The sequence below is a fragment of the Chiloscyllium plagiosum genome, chromosome 5 (genome assembly GCF_004010195.1).
Source record: "Chiloscyllium plagiosum isolate BGI_BamShark_2017 chromosome 5, ASM401019v2, whole genome shotgun sequence".
In the NCBI taxonomy this organism is placed as follows: Eukaryota; Metazoa; Chordata; class Chondrichthyes; order Orectolobiformes; family Hemiscylliidae; genus Chiloscyllium; species Chiloscyllium plagiosum.
In genome coordinates, this window is record NC_057714.1 from 20,024,385 (window position 1) to 20,052,238 (window position 27,854).

The window sequence follows — 27,854 nt, forward strand, 5'->3', positions numbered from 1 at the left end:
TGGAGGGCAGTTGACAGTCAGCCACTTTGCTGTGAGTATGGAGTCACATGTAGGCCAGACCAAGTAAGGATGGTAGTTTCCTTCCCTAAAGGACATTAGTAAATCAGATGAGGTTTTCCCTGATGGAGTTGGTCATTGCCTGGCAGTGCCCAGTTGCGTGCTGTGAATTTCGACATCCCTGAGATCGAAAGCTCAACTGTGCACAAGTTTATTTTCCAATATTACACGAACCTGAATGAATAACGAGTCAATTCTGTAAAGATTTAACATTTTATTAAATTAAACAATGGAAAGACATATCAATGGCATTGCAGCATCAAGCTATCATCGTTATTTATTGAACTGATAAAAAATACATTATAATGTACACAAATGAATAAGTACACCTAGAATTTGAAAGCATAAAATAACTTCACCTTTTGTTCCAGTCACATGATCAGCATAATGCACTTGCTTACAGTAAGAAGGCATTTTGTATGCACTATCTGATGTCATTCTACAAGGATTTGAGGCAGTTGTTAATACTGGTAAGGCACACAGGCTTATATACAATATTTATTACAGGCTGTTTTGATTAAAATAACTATTCACATAGCAGATTTGGCATAAGGATATTATAGAAGCTCTGGGTTCAGGTAACCTACACAAAGCTCTTCTGCTAATGAAAATACAATCGATTAGTAACTACCCTTAAACATTGGGTCTGGATTGAATTTAACCCAGATAACAACTCAGAAAAAAATTGTGTAAACAAACTTGGGGATGTTTCACTCCCAACTCTGGCTGGATTCTACTTTACCATGTCTAATTTTTCATAATTTTACTTTAATTACCACATTAAATTATTCACCTGACTGAAAAAATGGAATACAACGGATGTTTGATGAAATGCAAATGTCACAAACTGCAAAAAAATCAGGGTTAAGGCATATTGTTAACACTACATTGTGTGGGATTCACCCTGCATCTAATCCTCGCCTGCATCTACCCCTCACCAGTGCCTCACCTGGGAAAGGAACATTTGATGTCAAAATTGCATTGGACACTTTCTAATATTTCTCACCTCCTCTGACACTTAAGAATCTGCACCTAGGTACCTTGGCTGTAAGTTACAACATGTAAACTTTTCACTGTACTCATGTGAGTACGTGTGATAATAAAGCGAATAAAGCTAATAAAATTGACTCTATATAATGAGTACAAGATTCACCAAATTTAAATAATAGCAATTGGGAAACAAGTCATTTGAATTTCACTACATTTGTTATTGCTCACTAATGGGTCATTATTTTTGTTCAATTATAATTTTCAAAGAAACTTTGTGGAATTTTTTTCAAAGTAATATGTTTGGATTTTGAAGGATGGATTAAAATGCATTAATTTTATGTAAGTTATTTTGGCAATGTGTTTTATTTTTGAAAGCCATTAATTGCTGTACACCATGAAAAACATATGCAAATCCTATTGATCTACAAACAAAAATCAACTGGCATTTAACAGTTTAAAAAAATAGATATTACAGTAAGAAGTAAGCACCATATCAAAAGTGCATGCTTTCTATAAAAGTATGTTAAATATATTACATTTATTTACCCTCCATACTTCTTTGATCTTATAGCACAAATGGAACAAGGAACAAACATTCCCTAATTGTCGGGTTATGAGGCATCATTTCTCATACTGTTGTTACCCTCATCACTACCTCTGCTGAACTGTTGTCATCATAGTCCTCATCATTTGGCCTGAATCGTGTCAGTAAATGTAACAATGTGTAGCTGCAGTGAAATCCTTCAAGCATTAGCTGAGTAGAACCAACTGGCCTTTGTGTTCTGAATTGATTCAGAGACGCCCAAAAGTTCTGATTGGTAGTACTTTCAGCATTGCTGCTGTTAATTTCTAAATCCTTTGATTTATCATAATTTAAAACAGTCCAGTGTAGATTTACAGCTCTCCAGCGTTTAAATACTCGATATATTGCTGCACCTTCATGAACAATTAGACCTGTTAAAAAAAAGCATTAAGTATGAAATTAAAAAATATGAAATTATCATAAGGAATCAGATTACAGCTCATTTTTGCTTTATGAGCATACAGCAGGCCTATGTTAATAATGAACAGCCTTTTTTATACAAATAGAATTATTTGTTGTGCACCTCTAATCAAAATACTGAGTTTGTATTTTTACAGGGAAATAGTGAGACCACATAGGAGAAAATGAGGACTGCAGATGCGAGGGATCATAGTTGAAAAACGTGGTGTTGGAAAAGCACAGCCAGTCAGACAGCATCCGAGGAGCAGGAGAGTTGACATTCCGAGCATAAACTTTTCATCAGGAATGAGAAATTCCTGATGAAGAGGTTATGCGCGAAACGTTGGCTCTCCTGCTTCCCGGACGCTGCCTGACCAGTTGTGCTTTTCCAGCACCACACCTTTTGGACCTGCTTAGCACGTCCCTAATCACTATAATTCAATCAGCAAAGGAACAGATTGACACATATATACGAGCATCATCCTTGTCTAATTATTTTATGAATTAAAATGTACTGGCTCTAAATCTTTTTCTGACAAAAAAATAAGAATATCTAACTTTATTTCTATAGAAATGTGTATTATTTTCACCGAGTAGTCACAGATTTTGTCACATTATTGATAACTTTCTCAATAGTCTTTCATGAAAACTTTCAAGTGGATCAGAAAAAGACTCATAATTTAATATTATCTTAAAGATATTTATTTCATGTGCTGAATTCTGGGAATAGGAAGAACAAAAACGTTAAATTAATGAGTGATACATGCATTTTTGATTCAGTTTATATCCATAATTTTCAATCAGAGTCACAATAAATCCCATTTTAAACAATGTACAGATAACTATCTTTAACTTATTGTTCACAGAGACTGGGGCGAGTGACATGATGTGAATAGATTTAATTTGCACTATTTTGTCAATATCACACTGATGTGTTTCTGTATAAATTTCAATCTTTGGAATTAATATTTAACAGTAGAAAAGGGAATAAGTGCAACTGAAGCACTTTGATATAACTTAAAAGGACGAGGTTATTGACACATTAGGTTAGATGCATATTAATTTAAGAGATTAACAGTGAGAAAAGTAATTAATATCTTGTGTTTTATTAATTAGCAGAACACCGAAAAACAAATGGCAGTTCAGAAGCTTTCCCATGTTTGTTCAGTAGAATCTGTGAAGAGACAGAGTTCTAAACAGAAAGTGACTTTCTCCAGCTAAGATACGATGTCGGCAAAGCTTTTAGTAATGACAGTACAAAGGGAGCTAGAAGCTAAACTAACTTAAATGCATTCAGTAAATCATAAAAGGTCAGGTTTAGGACACACCGAAGCAGATTAAGTCATTATGAAGATAGATAGAACTTAAGTTTCTCTGGTTTCAAGTGGTCTGCGTATGTGTTTGCTCTGTGAAGTGGATTTCAGTTTGGAGCTGGGAGAATGCTGGTACAGAAGAAATGCTCCACACAGCACAAGTACAACTTTTGTTTGAAGTGAGAGTTGAGGAACAGTCAGGAAGGGGGGATTTATAGGAGAACAAGGAGATCCGGGTAGATTTGGAAGGGGAGGACTGGATGTAATAACACATTATGTGGTCCAGCCAGATCTTGTAATGTACCATCATAATTTGGTCATAATTTGACAAAGGACATGGACAGAAAGAATCTGTGACAAGCATGACAAAGATATTAAGAATGGTTGGACAGAGTGGTCATTAACAAAATGTGTCACGGGGGTAAGACTTAGAAAGATGGTGTAAGTGGAATTCAGACCAGAGGGTGAAAAGGGTGCCACCTTTTGCCTCTAATATTGACAGTAGTTCATGTTATAGCTAAGTATTTAACATAACATAACATGCCTGGAATTCATTTTAAAAAAAAAGTTAAAGGTATGAAAACCATAAGATAAATTGAGTAATTTACATGGTCGAATTCATTAAAGAAATAAAGCAAGAAATAGCAACGCATACCAAAGCTACGCACCGATTGCTAGAAAATGGGATTACAATAGTTATGCGGTTGTTTTTGACTGGCATAGACATGATAGGCTGACAGGCCTTGTCCTGTGCTTCAGCGCTCTAATGCAAGTACTACTGCAAATGCAGCCTGCGGAAGTTTGTGGACAATGTTGTAGTCCGAAATAATGACACCTGCAGTAAATTTCTGAGGAATTCCAGCTCAGTTGTGGAACTGGAATCTGAGGCACTGAATTTGCAGGGCATTGGAGAAGTTATTTGAAGGCTGGTGCAGTGGGCAACCATGTCTCTTAAATTAAGTAGATTAGATTAGATTACCTACAGTGTGGAAACAGGCCCTTCGGCCCAACAAGTCCACACCGACCCTCCGAAGAGAAACCCACGCCCCTATATTTACCCCTGACTAATCCACCTAACACTATGGGCAATTTAGCATGGCCAGTTCACCTAAACTGCACATCTTTGGTCTGTGGGAGGAAACCAGAGCAAACCCACGCAGACACGGGGAGAATGTGCAAACTCCACACAGAGAGTCACCTGAGGCAGGAATTGAACCCGGGTCCCTGGCACTGTGAGGCAGCAGAGCTAACCACTGAGCCACCTGCAATTTTTGATGCTGGCTTGGTAAGAGAGGGTATAACCGCAAGTCAAGCAGATAAAGGAGAAGCCTCAGACGTTGTCCTTTTCAATGGGAACAGTGGAATTGCTGCTGATATGATTGAGGGTGAACTCTGCAGGGTTAATGGGCAGACTGACTAAAGGAAGCCGTTCATCTGGGAAGAGTGGAAGGAATGTAATAGTAAGAGGGAACCAGTACAAGCAGGAAAATATCTACAGGACTGGATTTACAACCAAATTTGGAACACAAGGTATATTTTACACATACACATTTCTAATACAATGCTCCAGTCAATTAAAGGCCAAGAAGTGAGCTTGCCTTCCGTTCAGGGATGAAAAGTGAGCTTTTGATACTGGAAAACCAATGGGGCGACCTGTAAGGCTATGATTGACAGCTTTACTGGCTGAGATGGAGCTGTCGATCTGAGTATGAAGAACGCCAGATATTTTGCTCTTATTAAGCCAGTAATGCCAGGCCGTGACCCTATCAGGGGAATTCCTTGAGAAAGGACCAGTGGCGACAATTGTGCCAGCTAGCTGATAAGGTTTCCAGTTGGGATGTGATGAAGGTAGCAAGGTCCCTCACTTTATTTCTCATTTTCTCGTCGGTGTGGAAACAGCATGATTGAAAATCGTCAGCCTTTATTGATTACCACCACTTACCGGTGGGCAACTGATTCAGTTCCAAGCCACTCAGTCAAAATGGCTCAGGGCCTGGATCAAGGTTAAAAATTGACAGAAGCCGGTGACATGAAAATGCATACCTGCCTGCTACTGATCTCCAAGTGTGATCCATTTAAAATTCCAACCCATTGTCTTTGCAGTTGTGACTGAGAGCTCCAAGTGTTACAAAGACATTACTTCATAACAAATGTTGTTCCTTTGTCTAAGAAGGACAACAGGGATAATTTGGATCAGTGCTGAAAATGTGTTGCTGGAAAAGCGCAACAGGTCAGGCAGCATCCAAGGAACAGGAGAATCGACGTTTCGGGCATAAGCCCTTCTTCAGGACCTTTTAACCTAATTTGGATCAGTGGTCAGGAAATTATTGGAGAAGAGTCTTAGGAACAAGATTTACTCACATTTGGAAAAGTATGGACTTATTTCTGATAGGCAGCATTGTCTTTTTATGGGGAAGGTCATGTCTCACATTCTTGATTAAGGGTTTTGAAGAGGTGACAAAAAAGATTGATGGGGTCAGGGCTGTATTTGACATCTATACAGACTTTAGTAAGGCCTTTGACAAGGTCCGTCATGGCAGGCTGTTACAAGAGGTGAACTCACATGGGATCTGTGCTGAGCTGGTAACATGGATATAGAACTGACTTAGTCACAGAAGACAGATAGTAGCGATGCAAGACTGCTTTTGACTGGAGATTTATGATCAGTGGTATTCCCCAGGGATCAGTGCTGGAGCCAAATGATTTGGAGCAGAATGTAAGCGGTCTGATTAGTATGTTTGCAGATGACACAAAAAATTGAGAGGACTGTGGATAGTAAGGAGATTTGCCAGAGGATACTGCAAAATATACATAGGTTGGAGATTGGGATGGAGCAAGGGCAGATGGAGATTGGGATGGAGCAAGGGCAGATGGAGATTGGGATGGAGCGATGGCAGATGGAGATTGGGATGGAGCGATGGCAGATGGTGATTGGGATGGAGCGATGGCAGATGGTGATTGGGATGGAGCGATGGCAGATGGTGATTGGAATGGAGTGATGGCAGATGGAGATTGGGATGGAGCGATGGCAGATGGAGATTGGGATGCAGTGATGGCAGATGGAGATTGGGATGGAGCGATGGCAGATGGAGATTGGGATGGAGTGATGGCAGATGGAGATTGAGATGGAGCAATGGCAGATGGAGGTTGGGATGGGGCGATGGCAGATGGAGTTTAATCCAAACAAATGCAAGGTGATGCATTTTGGAAGATCTAATGTATACAGTAAATAGCAAAATCCTTCGCAATGTTAACATACAGAGGGATCGAGGCATATAAGTTCACAGTTCCCTGAAAGAGGCAAGACAAATAAATAAGGCAGTCAATGAGGCATACGAAATGTTTGCCTTCAATGATTGGGGCATAGAGTATAAAAATTGCCAAGTCATGTTGCAGCTGACTAGAACTTCAGTTCAGCCGTATTTAGAATACTGCTTACAGTTTTGGTTGCCACACTATCCACTATGTGGAGGCTTGAAGAGTTTTACCAGGATGTTGGCTTATTTGGAGGGTATTAGTTATGAGGAGAGATTGGACAAACTTGGTTTGCTTGCACTTGGAGGCTGACGGGCATAAAGTTTACAAATTTATGAGAGGCATCAATACAATGGTTCGTCAGAGTCTTTATTCCCCAAGGTATAAATGTCAATTACTAGAGGACATGGACATAAAGTAATTGGGGGCAAGTTTAAAGGAGGTGTGAGAGGCCAATTCTTTCCATAGAAGGTGCTACGTGTCTGGAATGTGCTGTCAGTAGAAGTGATAGAAGCAAACACAAAAGCAATGTTTAAGACCTGGGCAGTTATGTGGACAGCATTGAGGCTAATGGTTTTTAGTTTCAAAAGGGCAACCTGTGTGAGTGTGAGCTTGGTGGGCCGAAGGGCCTGTTCCTGCAAAGTGCCGTTCTTTGCTCTGTGAGGTCTGATTGAACAGCTGCAGCTTTGGGAGGACACCCAATGGGGGCAAGGTGAATCAAACGTGACATCACAGGGAAGTAGTTTTTTTAAAAAAGTGTTTTTGGCGCAAAGATGACAACAGAGAAGGAACAACATATAACTTAGCTGCTGGGATCCAACCCAAACTGAGTTTGAAAGAAAACTGACATCACAGAAAATATAAAAGTTCATTGGCTAGTAGGTTATAGTCCAACAGGTTTAATTGGAAGCACACTAGCATTCGGAGCGACGCTCCTTCATCAGGTGGTGATAGAGCGGCACTCCGAAAGCTAGTGTGCTTCCAATTAAACCTGTTGGACTATAACCTGGTGTTGTGATTTTTAATTTTGTACACCCCAGTCCAACACCTGCATCTCCGAATCTTGGCTAGTAGGAAATTGTTGTGTGTAAATTGCATACATGAGAAAAGTATATGTCTGTTTTTGAAAGAAAGGATCATCTGAGAAATACCAGAAATAAGTAAGTGTCAAGGCCAATATAAGGAAGTTATATAAGTAAGGCAAAGTAGGATAAGGGAAGGAGAATGATGTTAATGTAAGGGAAATAGATTTAAGAGTAAGACTAGGTACGGCAGAGGCACTCAGTCCCGTGTGTTGCACAGCTGACCATATGTGGGAAATCTGAGACACCCCTGGCAGTCCGAATGACCATGGAATCATAAAATTGTTAGCGCTCAATTGTGTGTGGTGCATCATTGCTGCACCAGCTCTTCAAATGAGCATCATCACCTCATGCCAAACCCCGCTTTTGTCCCCATACCCTCACAATTCTATCCAAATAATTATCCAAAGCCTTCTTGAATGCTTCATTTGAATCTCTCCATCACATTTGCAGGCAGTGCAATCATGCCTGAACAAATTGCTGCGTTTACTTCACTTTAAATCTAGGCCCTCTTATTTTTTTCCTTTTATGGGCGGGAGTAGCTTTTCCCTATTTCCTCCAGTCAGCCACTCATTATTTTAAAAACCTCATCAAATCTCATCTTAACCATTCTGTCTCCAGGACATAGTCCTGTCCTCTTCAATCTATTCTCATAGCTGAGGTTTCTCATTCCCGGAACTATTCCGTAAGTCACTTCTGCACTAATTCAATGCATTCACATCTTGCTTATAATGTGGCACTGACAACTGTACACAATACTCCAGCCGAGAGCTGACACATTCTGCCACCAATACCACCTGTCTGACCAACTTGAGCGCTGACTTCAGAGTTTGAGTGTTTCCACAAAGTAGAGAATAATGTGGATAGCACATTGTTGGAAAGTGCAGTCGGAGAGGGAATGAGTGACCCTCAGTCAAAAGAAGTGAGGGAGACAGGTAATCAGGAAAGCCCCAGAGCACTTCTCACTCAAAAACAAATCTTCTGTGTTGGCAAATAGTGAGAGTGATAGTTCCTTTGGGGAGTGGAGCCAGAGCCCATCTGTACAAATAGGGAGCAGAAAGAGAGGGAGAGCAATAGTGGTAAGAGTGAGGGACACACAGCAGGAGTTTCTGCAGCCACACTCACAACTCCAAGATGGTTTGTTGCCTCCATGGTCACTAGGCCAGGGTCAAGGATGTCACTTATCTGATGATCTCCCCTCCACAGCCTCCAGCTCATGATCCCCTAATCCCTGTTTCTACCTTCTCCTCAGAATCCACAAACTGGACTACCCCAGCAGACCATCGTCTCTGGCATCCCCTCCCAACAATTCTTCTAACACTTTATGTTGGTTTCAAAATTTCCAGTTTATAGGTACCAGCTGCCTTCTCTTCATCATGTACGTGCAATCCCTTTACACATCCACCACCTTCCAGATGGTCTTAGAACTCTTTGCTTCTTCCTGGAAGAAAGGCCTAAACTGTCCCTATCTGCCATCACCTTCCACCTGGCCAAGATTTGAGATCAAACGGGTGGGCCATGGATACCAGCATAGACCAGCTATTCCTATCTATTTGTGGGTACATATTACATTCGTTGTTCCAATCCTACTCAGGCCCAACCAAAACTCTTTCTCCAGTACGTCAATTACATCATTCTGCTGCTTCCCTTTCTTGTTCGGAATTGGAAAAGTTTATCAATTTCTCTTCAAGTTCCACCCTGCTGTCACCGTCTCCTGGTCCATCTCTGACTCCTCTCTTCCCTTCCTCAACATCCCGGTTTCCATCGCGGAGGATTGGCTCACCATCAATATCCATTACAAACCCAACAACTCCCACAGTCACCTGGACTACACATTCGACAAACTGCTTCCTGTAAGGGCTCCTTCCCATTCTCCCAATTTCTGTCTCTATTACTTTTGTTCTGATGATGCCACTTTCCTCAGGGGAGTCTCAGACAAGTCCACTATTGTGATTGGCAGGGCCCTTAGCTGTGGCCAAACTACCTCCTGCACTTCTGCCCTCACCTCTTCTCTTTCCTTCCACAATATTGATAGAGTCCCCCGATCCTTACTTACATTCCAACAGTGTCTGCATTGAAAGGATCATAAGCTGCCATCTCCGTCACCTCCAGCGGGATGCCATGATCAGACACTTAGTCCCCTCCACTTTCATATCAACATTCTATAGGGGCCGTTCCTTCTGGGACACCCTGGTCCCATGTCCTCCACTCCCAGGACCTCCAATGCAATCACAGAAGGTGCAACATTTAACACCTCATTCTTCATTATCCAAGGCCCCAGAAAACCTTCTGGGTGAAGCAGCAATTTAGCAGCAGAAGTGATAGACCCCCTGAGTTTGGCATCCTGTGGTTAAGGTTATCGGCCCTGTGGAATGCTCCTCCTGCAATATGTGGGAAATCAGGAACACTTCAAGTGCCCATAGTGACTACGAATGCAGGAAGTGTGTTCAGCTCCTGCTCCTGATTTACCACAGGGAGTGCCTGACGATGGAAATGGCCGCACTATGGAGCCACAAGAGGCTGAAAATATCATGAAGACACATTTAGTTAGCTGACCACACCAGCATTAAGCACTACACAGACAGAGGAGAGTTTGGTGACCACCAGGAAGGTGAGTAAGCCTGGGCAGGCAGTGCAGGAATCCCCTGTGGCTATTCCCTTCCCAAACCACTTTGGATACTGTTGGGACAATGGCCTCTCAGGGGAAGCAGCAGATCAGTGGCAGCACAACTAGCACAGCAGGGAGGGCCAAAGTGGCAGTGAGTACTAGTGATAGGTGTTTCTGTGGCTGCAAGTGAGATAGTGTGGTCTCACTGGTGCCAGGGTCAAGGATGTCTCTGATTAGGCAGATGATATTCCTAAGGGGAAGGGTGAGTGGAGGAGGTTGTGGTCCATATTGGTACTGATGACACAGGCAGAAAGAGAAATGAGGTCCTGTAAAGGGAGTTCCGGTAGGAAATTGAATAGCAGAATCTCTAGCAGGAACAGGATTACTTCCTGTTCCACATGCCAGTGAGGTTATATGTAGGAAGATAATACAGTTAAATATGTGGCTAGGGGTTCCAAGATGGCGGCATCCTGGTAGATCGCATTTGTTGGGCTCCGTGCTGCAACCCCAACCAACAGAGCCAGAACCCATCCCAAAGACTTTACTGTGAGTAAAAATACAGTAAAGGAGCTAGAAACCTGAAAATAATCGACTTATCTTTGTCCTTGTAGCTGGAGAATGCCGAAGAAAGGAGGATGCTCACCCAGGGCCAAGGCCACAGCCTAGCCCTCTGAAGCAGTGGTCTCGCTTACTCACCAGACCCTGATTGAGGAGCTGGCCAAACCTCACGAGGGCCTGAGGAAGCAGATTGAAGAAAAAAACAAGGAGAAGCTGGCTCCAATATTTGCTGTGGTGCAAGACCTGGGGAGAAAGGGCTGATAAACTTGAGTGCTGGGCCGCAGGGGTAGAGGCAGAGACTAACTCCTCCAACAGCTGGATTGAAGCCCTGGAAACACAGGTCTGGGGTCTGTTGATTCTAGTAGACGATATCAAAAACAGAGGCAGAAGTAAGAACCTGCGCATTGTTGGCATACTGGAGAGGACGGAAAGTGAGCTGCTGGTGGAGTTTAGATTAGATTAGATTAGATTACATTACAGTGTGGAAACAGGCCCTTCGGCCCAACAAGTCCACACCGACCCGCCGAAGCGAAACCCACCCATACCCCTACATTTACCCCTTATCTAACACTACGGGCAATTTAGTTTAGCCAATTCACCTGACCCTGCACATCTTTGTGACTGTGGGAGGAAACCGGAGCACCCAGAGGAAACCCACGCAGACACGGGGAGAATGTGCAAACTCCACACAGTCAGTCGCCTGAGGCGGGAATTGAACCCGGGTCTCTGGCGCTGTGAGGCTCTTCAAGAATTCCTTGGGTTGGTGGTTGAGAAGGGAAGGCTAACAATTGAAAGAGCCCACCAGATTGTGGCACAAAAATCAGGTGCAGATCAGTGCCCATGCCCTATCCTGGTAAGGTTCCATCATTATGAAGACAAGCAGAGCCTTGGGGAAGAATCCATGGACGTTGGTATGTGGTGGCTCTAGGGTCATGTTTTTTCAAGACTTCTCAGCGGCAGTAGTCCGAGAAAGGAAGTCCTACGATGGCATCAAGAGGAGATTGAGAGAGCTTGGGATCCAGTATTCTTTAAGATATCCAGCGGTGTTTCGGATCAATCAATAATGGATCCATACATTTGTTCGACTCACCAGAGAAAGCAAAGAACTTTGTGGGACATGTTGGTTTAAGTCGAACTGCCAAATAGGTGTCGGGGACAGAACTGTTCGGGTTTGTTTTTCTTTAAGAAGGACTTGGTGGAGTCTCCTTTCTGGTAATAAGTTGCGTGAATGATGTCCAGGATGGATAGGCTATTTACCTTTCATCTCTAAGTTATGTGAAGGGATGGGTGACATAATTATTTTTAGTTTACTTGTTTATAGTACTAACCTTGCTCTTGGTGTTTTATTTTTCTCTACCGGGTGATCTGTGTATGTGGCGCAACCCTAGCTGGTTAGATGGTTGCACCCCCTTTGAATGGGGGGGCAAATTTCTCCAATCAGTGCCTTTGGCGATTTTCTTGTCTTTCCGTTTTTGTAAGTTTTGTAGATTTGTTAGCTGTAGTTGTTTTAGTCTGTGTAGTTTTTGGGTTATGTGGATTCTTTTGCACTAAAGCTCAGCGATCTGTAGTTTGGGTTCTTCCTCTCTGGAGTCTAAATGCTGATGCTGTAGATGGTTATGGCTAAGGATGTGTTCAAGTGATGCACCTGGAACATTAAGGGAGGGGTCACTTGCCTGTGAAGAGGAAGAAGGTACTTTCCAGTCTTAAAAGGGAGAGGGTGGATGTTGCCTTACTGCAAGAAGCACACCTAGATGATGCAGAGCATTTGAAGGTGCAACAGAATGGATATGACCAGGTTTATTTTTCATCTTTCAATACGAGGGGTAGAGGAGTGGCCATTCTAGTTAGTTAAAATCTCCCATTTAAGTTATTAGAGTGCATTAAAGACACACACAGGAGATTTGTAATCCTTAAAGCTTTAATACATGTGGAAGAATATGGGATCACAAATGTTTACTGTCCCCTTGCCCATCCCCTTAAATTCTTGACAGATGCACTTTCCAGACTGGTTAACCTTACAGTAGTCAGACTGCCCAAAGGCCTGCCAATATCTTCTTTGCGATCCTAACAATTAAGGGATCTGTGTGCTGAATTGGGGTTGGTAGATGTTTGGAGGCACCTTCACTTGACTGGCAGGGACTTCACTTTCTTCTCGAACCCACATAAATGCCATACCAGGATTGATCTTTTTCTGTCCCCCACAGTATATCTGGGCTCAGTGGCATCATGTACAATTGACAATATCACTATTTCTGATCACGCCCCAGTGTATTTAATGGTTAAGAGTAAGGATACAGTGGTAGAACATAGAACATAGAAAAATACAGCGCAGTACAGGCCCTTTGGCCCTCAATATTGCGCCGATCCAAGCCCACCTAACCTACACTAGCCCACTATCCTCCATATGCCTATCCAATGCCCGTTTAAATGCCCATAAAGAGGGAGAGTCCACCACTGCTACTGGCAGGGCATTCCATGAACTCACGACTGGCTGAGTAAAGAGCCTACCCCTAACATCTGTCCTATACCTACCACCCCTTAATTTAAAGCTATGTCCCCTCGTAATAGCTGACTCCATATGTGGAAAAAGGTTCTCATGGTCAACCATATCTAAACCCCTAATTATCTTGTACACCTCTATCAAGTCACCCCTAAACCTTCTTTTCCCCAATGAAAACAGCCCCAAGTGCCTCAGCCTTTCCTCATACGATCTTCCTACCATACCAGGAAACATCCTCAAGATCCCTTTGCTCATCCACACTACCAAGTATCCGACCATTAGCCCAGTACCCCATCTTTTTGTTACTCTTACGAAAATGAATCACCTCGCACTTACCTACATTGAACTCCATTTGCCACCTTTCTGCCCAGCTCTGCAACTTATCTATATCCTGCTGTAACCTGACACATCCTTCCTCACTGTCAACAACTCCACCGACTTTCGTATCATGAACCGACTTTTGTATCATACCACTGACTTTCGTAGGCTTGAGGCACTGGCAACTGGACCCCTTTATTTTCAAGGATAGCATGTTTATCGAATTCTTTTCTATTGAGTTCGGTGCTTTTTTAGGAATTAATTCAGGCTCGGCCAGTAACCATCCATTCTCTGGGAAACAGCTAATGCCGTTGCTAGGGAGCTGGTTATCTCCTACTCTGCCAGTAAGAAACAGCAGATGGGTGAGCAGCAATGCTTGCTCGAGACACATCTGAACGTAGCTGAGAAGGCATACTTTGACAGGCCCTCACTGGTTAAACTGAAGAGGATCACAGCGCTTCAGTCTATACTGAATTCCATGCTCACATGCCAAGAGAGCTTACACTTGCAAACCAAAGGCTGTTTGAGCATGGGGATAAGCCGGGCAGGTACTTAGCGTACCTTGCCAGGAAAAGGAGTGTCCCCCGATCCATTACCTCAATCAGGGAAGATACTGGGAAACTTGACCTATGATTCTAAAAGAATTAATGCAGCATTCCAGAAATTTTATTCTGAATTATACCAGTCTGAAAGCTGTGAGAGTGGGCGGGTTAGGATGGAGTCTTTTTTTTAAAGAACTTGGACCTTCCAGGAGTGACCCCTGAACAAGGGTATTTCCTCAATGCCCCATTGTCAGAGCAAGAGGTGCAGGAGGCTGTGAGGCAACTCCAGAATGGGAAGGCGCTGGGTCCTGACAGGTTCCCCAGTGAGTTCTATATGGAATTTATAAGTATACTGTCAGGACCGCTGCTTAGTATGTTTAACGACTCAGAGTTGTGGCCACCTCCCACCATCTCTCTCATTTTTAAAAAAGGGAAGGCCGCGGAGGATTGTGCTTCCTATTGACCCATTTCATTTCTGAATGTCAGCTTCAAAATCTACCAAGACTCTAGCATTAAGGCTGAAAACTGTACTCTCTCCATCATTAAGAAGGACCGGACAGGGTTTATAAAAGATCACAGATTGATGGATAATGTCAGGAGATTACTTAACATGATCCAAGTATGTCAACAGCAATTGGTACAGGGATTGGTGATCTCCTTAGATGCGGAAAAGGCATTTGACAGGATCGAGTGGCCATATCTTTTTCATACTTTGAAGTGGTTTGGTCTGGGAGAGACCTTCATCAGGTGGCTGGAGGTTTTGTATAGTGGTCCTCTTGCTGTGGTCCTCGCCAATGATGTATGGTGAAGCAATTATAATGTTTGTAAGGCCAGTCGACAGGGTTGTCCCTGTCACCATTGCTTTTCACATTGGTGATCGAACCACTAGCAGAGGCAATTCACAAGGATCCCAATATAAACACTCCAGAAGTGGGGATGAAGTCACATAAGATTGCACTGTATGTGGATGACATTCTTGTCTTCTTATCAAACCCAACATTCTCAGTGCCACACCTGACACAATGCATCAATATATTTGCTGGCTTCTCAGGTTATTAGATCAATTTTGTGAAGTCAGATGCCATGCCCATGGGTGGTCTCCAGAGTATGCCTGATCCTGAGGGTGGATCTCGGTTCCCCTTTAGATGGTTGTAGGTGGGCTTTCTCCACTTAGGTATATTTATCACTCCCATTTTTGATCAGCTATTTAAAGTCAATTTTGCCCATTTCTTCAACAGAATCAAGCAGGACCTTCGTAGCTGGGAGACGCTTCCAATCTCTTGGTTAGGTCGGATAGCCCTCATTAAAATGAACATTCTGCCCCGTCTGCTGTATCTTACGCGAATGCTTCCTCGGCTTCTTACTAAGCAAACATTTAGAAGACTGAACAGCTGGTTCAGTTCCTTTATCTGTTATCCCATGCAACTCCTAATTAAACTGCAGTTACCTTACAGGTTGGGAGGAGTGGGCCTCCCAGATATCAAAAATTATCAATTAAGCTCTTTGGTATCTTATGTGAATGACTGGGTCCTGCTGGGGGGGCGGGGGGAGCCCTCATTCACTTTGGTTGGACATTGAAGCATTTCAGCCAAGATGCCTCCTTAATAGCCTGCTGTTCCAAGACAAAATGAGGACAGATAAGGAATATTGCCATAACCCAATAGTCATCAATACTGTCAAGGCATGGAGGGCAATGCATCAGGGTGAAGGCATTATTGCCAAAACATCATTCTTGACAATCTTAGTTGGTATGCCGGGTTTTCAGCCAGGGATGATGGACTCTAGGTTTAAACTATGGGCAGCTAGGGGCATGTCTTGCCCGGGTGATTTATTCGAAGGGGACATATTGATGTCCTTTGACCAGTTGGCTCAGAAACATGAATCACCCAGTAGGGACATCTTTCATTTCTTTCAAATTAGAAACGTCATACAAAAACAGACCACACTTCTAACTGATTCTTATAGGTCCGATATGGAGAAGAGGGTACTGAGTGCTGAGAATACACTTTCTGTTAGCAATGTTTATCACCTGCTGGGAGAGGGTCCCTTGGACAAGTCCGAGTGGCTCTGTAAGGTATGGGAGAAGGAGCTGGACGTTGAGATCTCTTCTCAAATATGGGAGCATATCTGGGAAAATGCAAAAAGGATCTCGATTTGCAAAGGACCCACACATTGCAATTGAAGATTCTTCACAGGGTCCACTTGGCTCCAGACTGCCTTTCCAAATTGAAAGCAGGAACATCTCCAATGTGTCCTAAATGTAAAGTGAGTATGGGCACACTCACTCATTGTCTCTGGTCCTGCCACAGGCTGCGGGTATACTGGAGCACTGTGGTCGGTGAAATAGAGGAGGACTTTGGGGACACAGGTGGAGATGGACTCAGTATCTCTCCTTCTTGGCTTTGTTAATTCACTTCCATGAGATGCATACAAAAAAAAGAGGCTTTTCAGTATCCTGACTTTTTGTGCAAGAAAGAACATTCTGTCAGGGTGGGTATCTGAAAACCCCCCCAGGGCTGCATGGAACACATCCCCTTAGACTTTCTCACAAGTATGTGCATCATAAAACTGAGAATTTCTATAAGACATGGAGGCTCCTTTTGGACTATCTGGGTACAGATATGTCTGCCACACTAATAAGAGCCTTTATATAGCCATGGCAATTCTATGTAATGAATCTGGTATCCAAAGAGGAGGAACTTTGAACACTTGAATATGTATAAACGTATGTGCTTGATGATCAAGGGCTGTTACTTTGTTTTGCTGAGCTGTGTAATGGTTGTTATCATTATTATTATTGTTAAGATTTTCCTTTTTTAGCTTAGTTATTAATTATGTAATCAGCGGCTTGTTTTATTAATATTGGCTTGAATTTTTTGATTTTTAGATTACTGTTAAGTTTAGATTAGATTACTTTCAGTGTGGAAACAGGACCTTCGGCCCAACAAGTCCACACCGACCTGCTGAAGAGCAACCCACCCAGACCCATTCCCCTACATTCACCTCTTCACCTGACACTACGGGCAATTCAGCATGGCCAATTCACCTGACCTGCACATCTTTGGACTGTGGAAGTAAACCGGAGCACCCAGAGGAAACCCACGCAGACACGGGGAGATTGTGCAAACTCCACACAGACAGTTGCCTGAGGCGGGAATTGAACCTGGGACCCTGGTGCAGTGAGGCAGCAGTGCTAACCACTGTGCCACCGTGCCGCCCGCCTGAGGCGGGAATTGAACCCGGGTCTCTGGTGCTGTGAGGCAGCAGTGCTAACCACTGGTGCTAACCATTGTGTTTGTAATATTCAAAAGAAAAAAAATTCCTTTTTTTAATAAAAATATGTGGTGAAAGAGCTGGTGTAGGAGGGATGGACTTCGGGTATTTGTATCATTGGGCTGCTTTCCTGGGCAACGGGGACCCGTACAAGACAGATTGGTTACACTGAAATTGGAGAGGCACCAATATGCTGACAGAGAGGTTTCCCAGCGTAACTTGGGAGGGTTTCAACTGGTATGGCAGCAGTGTGGGAACCAGAGCAGTAAGTCAGCATGTAATGACTGAGGAGGAGTTAGAGACTAAGGCCAGTAAGGCTAGCAGGATGAAAAGACTGGAAGAGATCACTCAAATCAGTAGGACTGGCAGTCTGAAGTTGTTTTAACACAGGCAGCATGACAGATAAGGCAGATGAACTTCCGGCTTGAGTTACGTACGTATACCTCTGATGCTGTAGCAATTACAGAGACTTGGTTGAAAGAGGGACAAAACTGACAGCTTAATACCCTAGGATTAAGGCAGCCCAGGTGAGATAGAGAGGGGTGTAAAAGAGGTCGGGGTGTTGCATTATTGATAAAGGAGAATATCACAGCTGTATTGAGGGAGGACACTTTGGCAAGCTCATCTAGCAAGGCCATATCGATAGAGCTCAGGACTAGGAAAGGTGCGATCATTTTAACAGGATTGTACTGCAGACCTCCCAACAGCCAGTTGGTGATAGAAGTGCAAATCTGTGGATGTTTTATGTAAAAATGTAAAGCCAGCAGGATTGTTGTTGGCTGATTTGTTGGGTTGGATGGATGAGTTTTATTTCCAATATATTGACTGGGACTTGAGCAGTGCCAGGAACTTGGATGAGGAGGATTTGTTATTTGCGACCAGGAAGGTTACTTGATGGGATGGGGCCATAGTAGACATGGTATTGGGAAAAGAGTCCAGTCAGGTGGGTGAACATTTCAGCAACAGCAGTAATACTGTAAGTTTGAAGTTAATTATGGATAAGTCCTCTGGGGAATGTAGAATGGTGGCAACCATTTGAGGGTAAATTCACATCTGTTAGGTGGGGATCTTTTTATGGCCAACTGGTTAAGGTTCAGAGCCAGCATGTTCCTGTGAAAATGAAGGATGGCTAGATTCAGGAGCCAAGAGAAATTGAGAGCTTAGTCAAAAAGAAAAAGGAAATTGAAGACAGACAGAGTCATAGGGATGTACCGCATGGAAACAGACCCTTCAGTTCAATGTGTCCATGCCAACCAGATATCCCAACCCAATCTAGTCCCATTTGCCAGCACTTGGCCCATATCTCTCTAAATACTTCCTATTCATATACCCATCCAGATGCCTTTTAAATGCTGTAATTGTACCAGCCTCCACCACTTCCTCTGGCAGCTCATTCCAGACATGTACCACCCCCTATGTGAATAAGTTGCCCCTTAGGTCCCTTTTATATCTTTCCACCCACCCTCACCCTAAACCTATGCCCTCTAGTTCTGGACTCCCTCACACTAAAGAAAAACCTTGTCTGTTTATGCTATCCATGGCCCTCATGATTTTATAAACATCCTCAAAGAATACAAGGATAGCAGGAGAGAACTCAACAAGGAAGTAGGAGGGCTAAAGGGGGCCATGAAACACATTTGACAAACAAGATTAAGGAAAATCCCAAGGGGTTTTATATGAATGTAAGGAACAACACCTATAGAAAGGATTGGTCCACTCAAGGACAAGGAGGGAACTTACATGTGGAGATGGAGAAAATGGGTAAGGTACTTAGTGAATACTTTGCACCACTATTCACAAAGGAGAAGGACATTGTGGATGGTGAATCTGAGGACAGGAGTGTTGATATTCTAAGGCATGTCAACATAAAAAAAGGAAGTGTTGGATGTTTTGAAAATAATTAAAATAGTCAGGTCTGCAGGACCTCATGAAACCAAACCTTGAGTGCTGTGGGATGCAGGTAAGGAAATGTGGGTCAACCTACAGCACGTGGACTGCAGTGGTTCAAGAAGGCATCTCACCATCACTTTCTCAAGGGCAACTAGAGATGGGTAATAAATCCTGGTCAGTTAGTGCCCACATCCCACAAATGAATGAAAGAAGTATTAAGAACTGATTAATGGACAGAAACCAGAGAGGAAGAATAAAAGTAAGAGTTAATTTTCAGGATGGCATAATGTAACAAAGTTAAAAATCACACAATACCAGGTTAGAGTTGAGAGTGTGGTGGTGCAAAAGCATCAGGAATGAAGGGCTTATGTCCGAAACATCGATTCTCCTGCTCCTCGGATGCTGCCTGACCTGCTGTGCTTTTCCAGCACCACTCTAATCTTGACTCTGATCTCCAGCATCTGCATTCCTCAGTTTCGCCTAATACCAGGTTATAGTCTAACAGGTTTAATGGAAGCAGTAGCTTTTGGAGCGCTGCTCCTTCATCAGGTGGTTGTGGACAGGAGCAGCGCTCTGAAAACTCCTGCTTCCAAAAACCTGTTGGACTACAACCTGGTGTGTGTGTGATTTTTAACTTTGTCCGCACCAGTCCAACACCGTCACATCCCCTGTTACAATGTTAGGGTACAAAGGATCAGTTTTCAGGCTCGATATTCACAATCCACATTAACAGTTTTGATGAGGAGACCAAATGAAACATAGAACAAAGAACATTGAACATTACAGCGAGTACAGGCCCTTTTGCCCTTGATGTTGCACCAACCAATCTGAAGCCCATCTAACCTACACTATTTCATTATGATCGATATCATTTAATGAACATTTAAATGTCCTTAAAGTTGGCGAGTCTACTACTGTTGCAGGCAGTGCGTTCCATGCCTTTACTACACGGAGTAAAGAAACTACCTCTAACATCGGTTTTATATCTATTACCCCTAAATTTAAAGCTCTGCCCACTTGTGCCAGCCATCACCATCTGAGGAAAAAGGCTCTCAATGTCCACCCTATCTACCCCTCTGATTATCTAATATGTCTCTATTAAATTACCTCTTACCTTCTTCTCCCTAATGAAAACAATCTCAGTCCCTCAGCCTTTCCTCTTAAGACCTTCCCTCCATACCAGGCAACATCCGGTAAATCTTCTCTGAACCCTTTCCAATGCTTACATGTCTTTCCTATAATGCGGTGGCCAGAACTGTATGCAATACTCCAAGTGCCTCTGCACCAGAGTTTCCTACAGCTGCAACATGACCTCAATCCCTCTGCTAATAAAATGCAACACACGGTACACCTTCTTAACAATCCTATCAAGGATCTATGTACCTGGACACAGAGCTCTCTCTACCAAGAACCTTACCATTAGCCTGCTACTCAATATTCCTGTTGCTCCTTCCAAAGTGAATCATCTCACACTTTTCCGCATTCAACTCCATTTGCCATCTCTCAGCCCAGCTCTGCAGCTTATCTATGTCCTTCTGTAACCTGCAACATCCTTCAGCACTGTCCACAACTCCACCGACCTTAGTGTCATCCGCAAATTTACTAACTCATCCTTCTACACCCTCATCCAGGTCATTTATAAAAAATACAAACAGCAGTGGACCCAAAACAGATCCTTGTGGTACACCGCTAGTAACTGAACTCCCGGATGAACATTTCCCATAAACAACCACCCTCTATCTTCTTTCAGCTAGCCAATTTCTGATCCAAACAGCTAAATCACCCTCAATCCCATGCCTCCGTATATTCTGCAATTGCCTACCATGGGGAACCTTATCAAAGGCCTTACTGAAATCCATATATACCACATCAACCGCTTTACCCTCATTTACCTGTTTGGTCACCACTTTAAAGAACTCAATTAGGTTTGTGAGGCATGACCTACCCGACACAAAACTATGTTGACTATCCCTAATCAAATTACTCCTTTCTAGATGATTATAACTCCTATCTCGTATAATCCTTTCCAATACTTTATCTACAACTGAAGTAAGGCTCACTGGTCTATAATTACCAGGGTTGTTCCTACTCTCCTTCTTGAACACGGGAACAACATTTACTATTCTCCAGTCTTCTGGCACTATTCCTGTAGGTAAAAATAAGGACTGCAGATGCTGGAAACCAGATTCTAAATTAGAGTGTTGCTGGAAAAGCACAGCAGGTCAGGCAGCATCCGAGGAGCAGGAAAATTGACGTTTCGAGCAAAAGCCCTTCATCAGGAATAGAGGCAGTGTGCCTGCAGGGTGGAGAGATAAATGAGAGGAGGGTGGGGGTGGGGCGAAAGTACATAGAGTACAATAGGTGAGTGGGGGTGGGGATGAAGGTGATAGGGAGGAGGGTGGAGTGGATAGGTGGAAAAGAAGATAGGCAGGTAGGACAAGTCATGGGGACAGTGCTGAGCTGGAGGTTTGGAGCTGGGGTGAGGTGGGGGAAGGGGAAATGAGGAAACTGGTGAAGTCCACAATGATGCCCTGGGGTTAAAGTGTTCCGAGGCGGAAGATGAGGCGTTCTTCCTCCAGGCGTTGGGTGGTGAGGGAGCGGCGGTGAAGGAGGCCCAGGACCTCCATGTCCTTGGCAGAGAGGAGGGGGAGTTGAAATGTTGGGCCACAGGGCGGTGTGGTTGATTGGTGCGGGTGTCCCAGAGATGTTCCCTAAAGCGCTCTGCTAGGAGGCGCCCAGTCTCCCCAATGTAGAGGAGACTGCATCGGGAGCAACGGATACAATAAATGATATTAGTGGATGTGCAGGTAAAACTTTGATGGATGTGGAAGGCTCCTTTGGGGCCTGTGGACAATGACGACATAAAGATCCAAGCCAAGGTTCTGCAATCCTCTCCCTAGCTTCCCCAAGAATGCCACTTCCATGTTTTCAAAAAAAATGAGCTAGTTACAACTGTGAAATTTGATTAGAACGTAAAGATGCTTAAAAGGGATTTAACCAGATTAAGTGAGTAGGTAAGAATATGACAGAGCTGAAAAATGTGTTGCTGGAAAAGCACAGCAGGTCAGGCAGCATCCAAGGAGCAGGAGAATCGACGTTTCGGGCATAAGCCCTTCTTCAGGAGTCAGAAGAAGGGCTTATGCCCGAAACATCGATTTAAATAAGCAAGTGTAAAAATCAGTTTAATTTCCACGAAAGTGACTTGTATACCTTGATCCAAGACCTTCCCATTATTGAGAATATGTGCTTTAGCACTAGTTATTTCAGCTTACAAAAAAAATAATCAATTTAATGGCATACAGTCGACAGTATAGCATTTCCTTAGATTTATGTCAAACAGTTTTACCATCCGAACAAATAAATACATGAATAAGCAAGTTTTGGAGGGAAACTTCAGGAATCAGAAGAAGGGCTTATGCCCGAAACATCGATTCTCCAGCTCCTTGGATGTTGCCTGACCTGCTGCGCTTTTTCAGCAACACATTTTTCAGCTCTGATCTCCAGCATCTGCAGTCCTCACTTTCTCCAAGAATATGACAGATAAAACATTATGTGAAAAAACATGAAGTTATCAACTTTGGTTGGAAAAACAGGAAATGCACATTTTTAAAAAATGTTGAGTGACTGGGAAGTGATGATGCCCAAAGTGATCGGAGGGAAGTTCCTTGTTCAGGAATCACTGAAAGCAAGCACACAGGTGCAGCAAGCAGTTAGGAAGATATCAGAGTGGAGGTCAACACCCCACAGATAATTAAAACCGAAACACCCAGAGAAGATCACCTCACTTCATAATCTGATTACAAAGTATGACAAGGCATATAATCTACCTCTCAATCCCTAATCTGTTTATAACGGAGTGGATAAATGAAATGGCATCCTTTCACCCACTCTAACTAGCAAGTTACAATTTATTTACTTAATTCCAACAGTGAACAACTTAGCAGAATTCTTAACAAACTGAACAATTACTCCCAGAATTGAATTAAATTCTACCAGTATGCAGTTTCAATAACACAAGTGCCATTTATGTAAACCAAATTAATAAGTAAATAATAATTTAAAACTTAGTTTCTTAAGTTTGCACTGTTTATGTCTTCTCCACTTTATCTCCAACCTTCTTTCTGCTGATCTCACGTCACAAAATGCCTTTCTTATGATAATTCTTCTGTGAAGATTTTGAGCTGGAAATACTGTGGTACCTTTGATGGGTCTTTTTGGAGAACTTAATTTTGTGTGAAAACCAGGTTTGCCTTTCAGATGGTGGACTTGCTTTCGCTGCAGCTTAAGTTTGACTCCCCCTTCAGATGAAAGTTGGCTCTTCCTTCTCATTTGAAAATGCCTGCATCTTTTATATCTGTGATTTACATTTAATTTCTTTCCAATCGGATTGGTTTGATGTTGTCAAAACTAACAGATTTGAATTTAATTGGTCCTTAATCTCTAAGTGCCTTTTTAAATTAATTGGCTGAATTTAAACTGTTGTCTGGGTAAAAATGTTGCTTGGGCCTGCTAATTGAAAAGTCACTTGATATGCTCCTTTTAATTCTTGGGCTCTCTGTACAATGCTTGCAAACCTCCAAGCACAACAAAGCGCAATCTTTTAAAATGGACCTTGCACTATTTTTCAATTCATCTTACAATCTTGCCAATTTTTACATACTAACCTTGTGACACTTCCCCCCCCCCCCCCCCCCTTGAGAAAAAAACGAACCCAACATGATGAAAAGGTGGCTACTTTTTTTTTTACCTCTTCTCAATCCTAACACCATTGTTACTAGCTCCATCGGTCATAATAATTTTGTATATTTATAGATTCGGCATGGTCCAGTGTTATATCTTATCTACACATTTTCTTTTAAGCCCGCAATAACGCATCTGCAATAACATTTTTAGACCTGCAACATGTACAATTTGTAAACTAAAAGTCTGTAAAGTAAGACCCCAATGACATAGTCTTTAAATCTTTCCAAAAAAGAGAGGGGGTTGTGGTCCGTGTACACAACTGTCTCCGAAGCATTGTTTGTCACATAACCATTAAAACGTTGTAAGGCCAGTACCAAACTCAGTAACTCTTTTTCAATGGTGGAATATTTCCTCTGGTGAATATCAAGTTTCTTTGAAAAAGAACGAGTTAGCCTTTTAATTCCATTATCATCTTCCTGCATCAAGGCAGCTCCAACCCCCATATCGCTGGTATCCATTGCGACTTTAAAAAGGGTTTTACAAAATTTGGTGTGACTAAGACTGATACGGTGGTTAACACGGCTTTTAAATTCTCAACTACCTCCTGGGATTGTTCTGTCCACTGAAAGCTTGTGCTCTTCTTTAGCAAATCTGTCAGCAGTGCCATCACACTACTAAAGTTTGGGACAAACTTCCGGTAGAATTCGCTCAGTCCCAAAAACCGAAGCATCTCTTTGGTCTTGGAAATTCCTCGATGGCTTTTGACTTCACATTTGTTGGGGTCATGTTTCCATGTCCCAAGAACGTCACTTCTGCCTTCGCAAATTCAGAATTTTCTAAATTTAGAACCAGTTTTAATTTCCATAATCATTCAAAGAGCTCTGCCAAATGCACTGTATGATCTGTCCATGAATGGCTAAAGATTACTAAATCATCGAGATAGATGGCACAATTAGTCAATCCTGCCACAACACTGTTCATACGTCTTTGAAATGTGGCTGGTGTGTTCTTCATTCCAAAGGGCTTTACTTTCAATTTATAAAGCCCATTTGGGGTTACAAAAGCAGAAACTTCTTTCAATATCTTTGACAAAAGTACTTGCCAGTAAACATGCAGTAAGTTCAACTTTGTGAAATAAGTGGATTGTCCAACTTTTTCTACAGTTCTCCAGCTGTGAAATTGGGTATGAGTCTGATTTAGTTACAGTGTTGACCTTCTAATAATCCACGTAGAGCCATCCTTATGCAATCCAGGCCAACAGAAGTACTTTTGTATCTTGGCCTGAGTCTTGCTCACTCCTAAACGACCTCCTCCTGGTAATTCATGTGCTACCTGTATTACTTACCTGACATTGCTACTGTCAACACAATCTGATGTACATATGCCCATTTCTCTTCTGCACTAACCTGCCGAGTTCTCCACTCTCGCCTCAGGATTCTATCCTTGAGATAATAACACTTGGGATTACATTTGGATGCCTTTTCCGAACAGGCTTTATTATACACATTTTTTAATGTCTCATCATTTTGTTGTAACTCCAGTAATCTTCCAGAACTAACCACTTCTGCCTGAGCCAATACTTGTTCAGGGTTTTCCTTTACCATTTCATCAACCAGGGTATCAGCCAACTGGACATCAACTCCTTCATCTCTCTCTCTCTCGGGAGTTTCCTTCTTGTTTTAACCTATGATTGTGAGAATTTGTCACCACACAGTCCGAAAAACATTCCAGGGTTTACTTTGAATTCCTCAGTTCCCTGGTATTCCTTCAGCTTCTCCATTACAAGAGGCTCCATCTTTGATCTTGCTGGGTCTTTTCCAAGAACAAGCTGTATTCCTGGAATAGACACTCCTTCAATCCCTGAAGAAGGGCTTATGCCCGAAACATCGATTCTCCTGTTGGATGCTGCCTGACCTGCTGCACTTTTCCAGCAACACATTTTCAACTCCTTCAATTACTCCCACTATCACATCCCCAGTCTTGTGTGGATTTTTCAGCCTGATCCTATGCAGAGGAACATTAAATCTCTCCTTGTCAATCCCACAAATTACCACTGTCTCGGGTAATGTTTCAGACAGAGTGCAAATACTTTCATCTCTCACTCTTAGAGACTGACTAGCACCGTGTCTCAATATTTTAACTTCTTTGCCTTCTCCCCCCTCCCCCACTCAACCACCAATGCTCCAGTGAAAAAATGTCCCAGGCTAATTTCCTAACTTAAGCCCTCCATTCCCGGCATCATCCTGGTAAATCCTTTCTGAACCCTCTCCAATTAAATAATATCCTTCCTAGAGCAGGGTGACCAGAACTGCACAGAGAAACGGTACTCCAGAAGACCAACGTCCAGTCTGAGCAATGAAGGCAAGCATGCTACACAGTCAACCACCCTGTCTACCTGTGGTGTCAAGTTCAAACATTATGCACCTGAACTCCTCGGTCTCTCTGTTGTAACATTACCCATGATCCCTACATTTAATTGTAGGCATCTTGTCTTTGTTTTACCAAAATGCAATACCTCACACCTATCCAAATTAAACTCCTTCTACCACTCCTCAGCCGACTGACCCACTGATCAAGATGTCTTTGTTATCTTAGATAACCTTCTGTATAAATAACCTCCACTGCACCACCAATTTTGGCGTCACCTGTAAAGTTATTAACCATACCTCCTTTTTCTCATCCAAATAAATGACAAACAAAAGTGGACCCAATCCCTCTGAAACACTGGTCACAGGCCTCCAATCCAAAAAACAATCCTCCACCACCACCCTCTGTCTCCTACCATCAAGCCAATTTTATATTCATTTGGCAAGCTCACCCTGAATCCCATGTGATCCACCTTTATTAATTTGTTTACCAAGTGAAACCTTTATTAAAGTCCAAATGAATAACGTCAACTGTTGTGCCCTCAATCTTTTTGGTTACTTCCTCAAAAAACTCAATCAAGCTTGTAAGACACGATTTTCCTCACACAACACTAACCCTAATCGAACCCTGCCTCTCGAAATGCATATTAATCCCAAGCTTCAGAATCACCTCCAACAACTTACCCACTAATGCTGTCAGGCTCAGTGGTCTATCATTCTCAGACTTTTACTTACAGCTTTTATAGAGTCATACAGTCATACAGATGTACAGCATGGAAACAGACCCTTCAGTCCAACCTGTCCATGCCGCTCAGATATCCCAACCCAATCTAGTCCCACCTGCCAGCACCCGGCCCATATCCCTCCAAACCCTTCCTATTCACATACCCATCAAAATGCCTCTTAAATGTTGCAATTGTACCAGCCTCCACCACATCCTCTGGCAGCTTATTCCATATACGTACCACCCTCTGCATGAAAAAGTTGCCCCTTAGGTCTCTTTTATATCTTTCCCCTCTCACCCTAAACCTATGCCCTATAGTTCTGGACTCCCTGGGGAAAAGACTTTGTCTATTTACCCTATCCATGTCCCTTATAATTTTATAAACCTCTATAAGGTCACCCCTCAGCCTCCGACGCTCCAGGGAAAACAGCCCCATCCTGTTTAGCCTCTCGCTACAGCTCAAATCCTCCAACCCTGGCAACATCCTTGTAAATCTTTTCTGAACCCTTTCAAGTTTCACAACGTCTTTCTGATAGGAAGGAGACCAGAATTGCACGCAATATCAATATTCCAACAGTGGCCTAACCAATGTCCTGTACAGCTGCAACATGACCTCCCAACTCCTGTACTCAATACTCTGACCAATAAAGGAAAGCATACCAAACACCTTCTTCACTATCCTATCTACCTGCGACTCCACTTTCAAGGAGCTA

The 27,854-nt window shown here is 42.8% G+C and overlaps 1 protein-coding gene across 2 annotated transcripts in view; it reads right to left on the reverse strand.

Annotated features, from left to right (window-relative positions):
* Positions 1-310: 310 nt before the first annotated feature.
* LOC122550273 (E3 ubiquitin-protein ligase MARCHF11-like) overlaps positions 311-27,854 on the reverse strand; it is a 128,254-nt gene continuing 100,710 nt past the window's right edge. The window contains exon 4 of one of the 2 annotated variants that reach the window (XM_043691018.1): positions 311-2,001. In XM_043691018.1, coding sequence (XP_043546953.1) covers positions 1,676-2,001 — 326 coding nt within the window. In that variant the 3' untranslated portion in view covers positions 311-1,675. Of the gene's footprint in view, positions 2,002-16,539; positions 16,619-27,854 lie in introns of those variants that run through there. The other variant, XM_043691019.1, reaches the window with a different exon arrangement.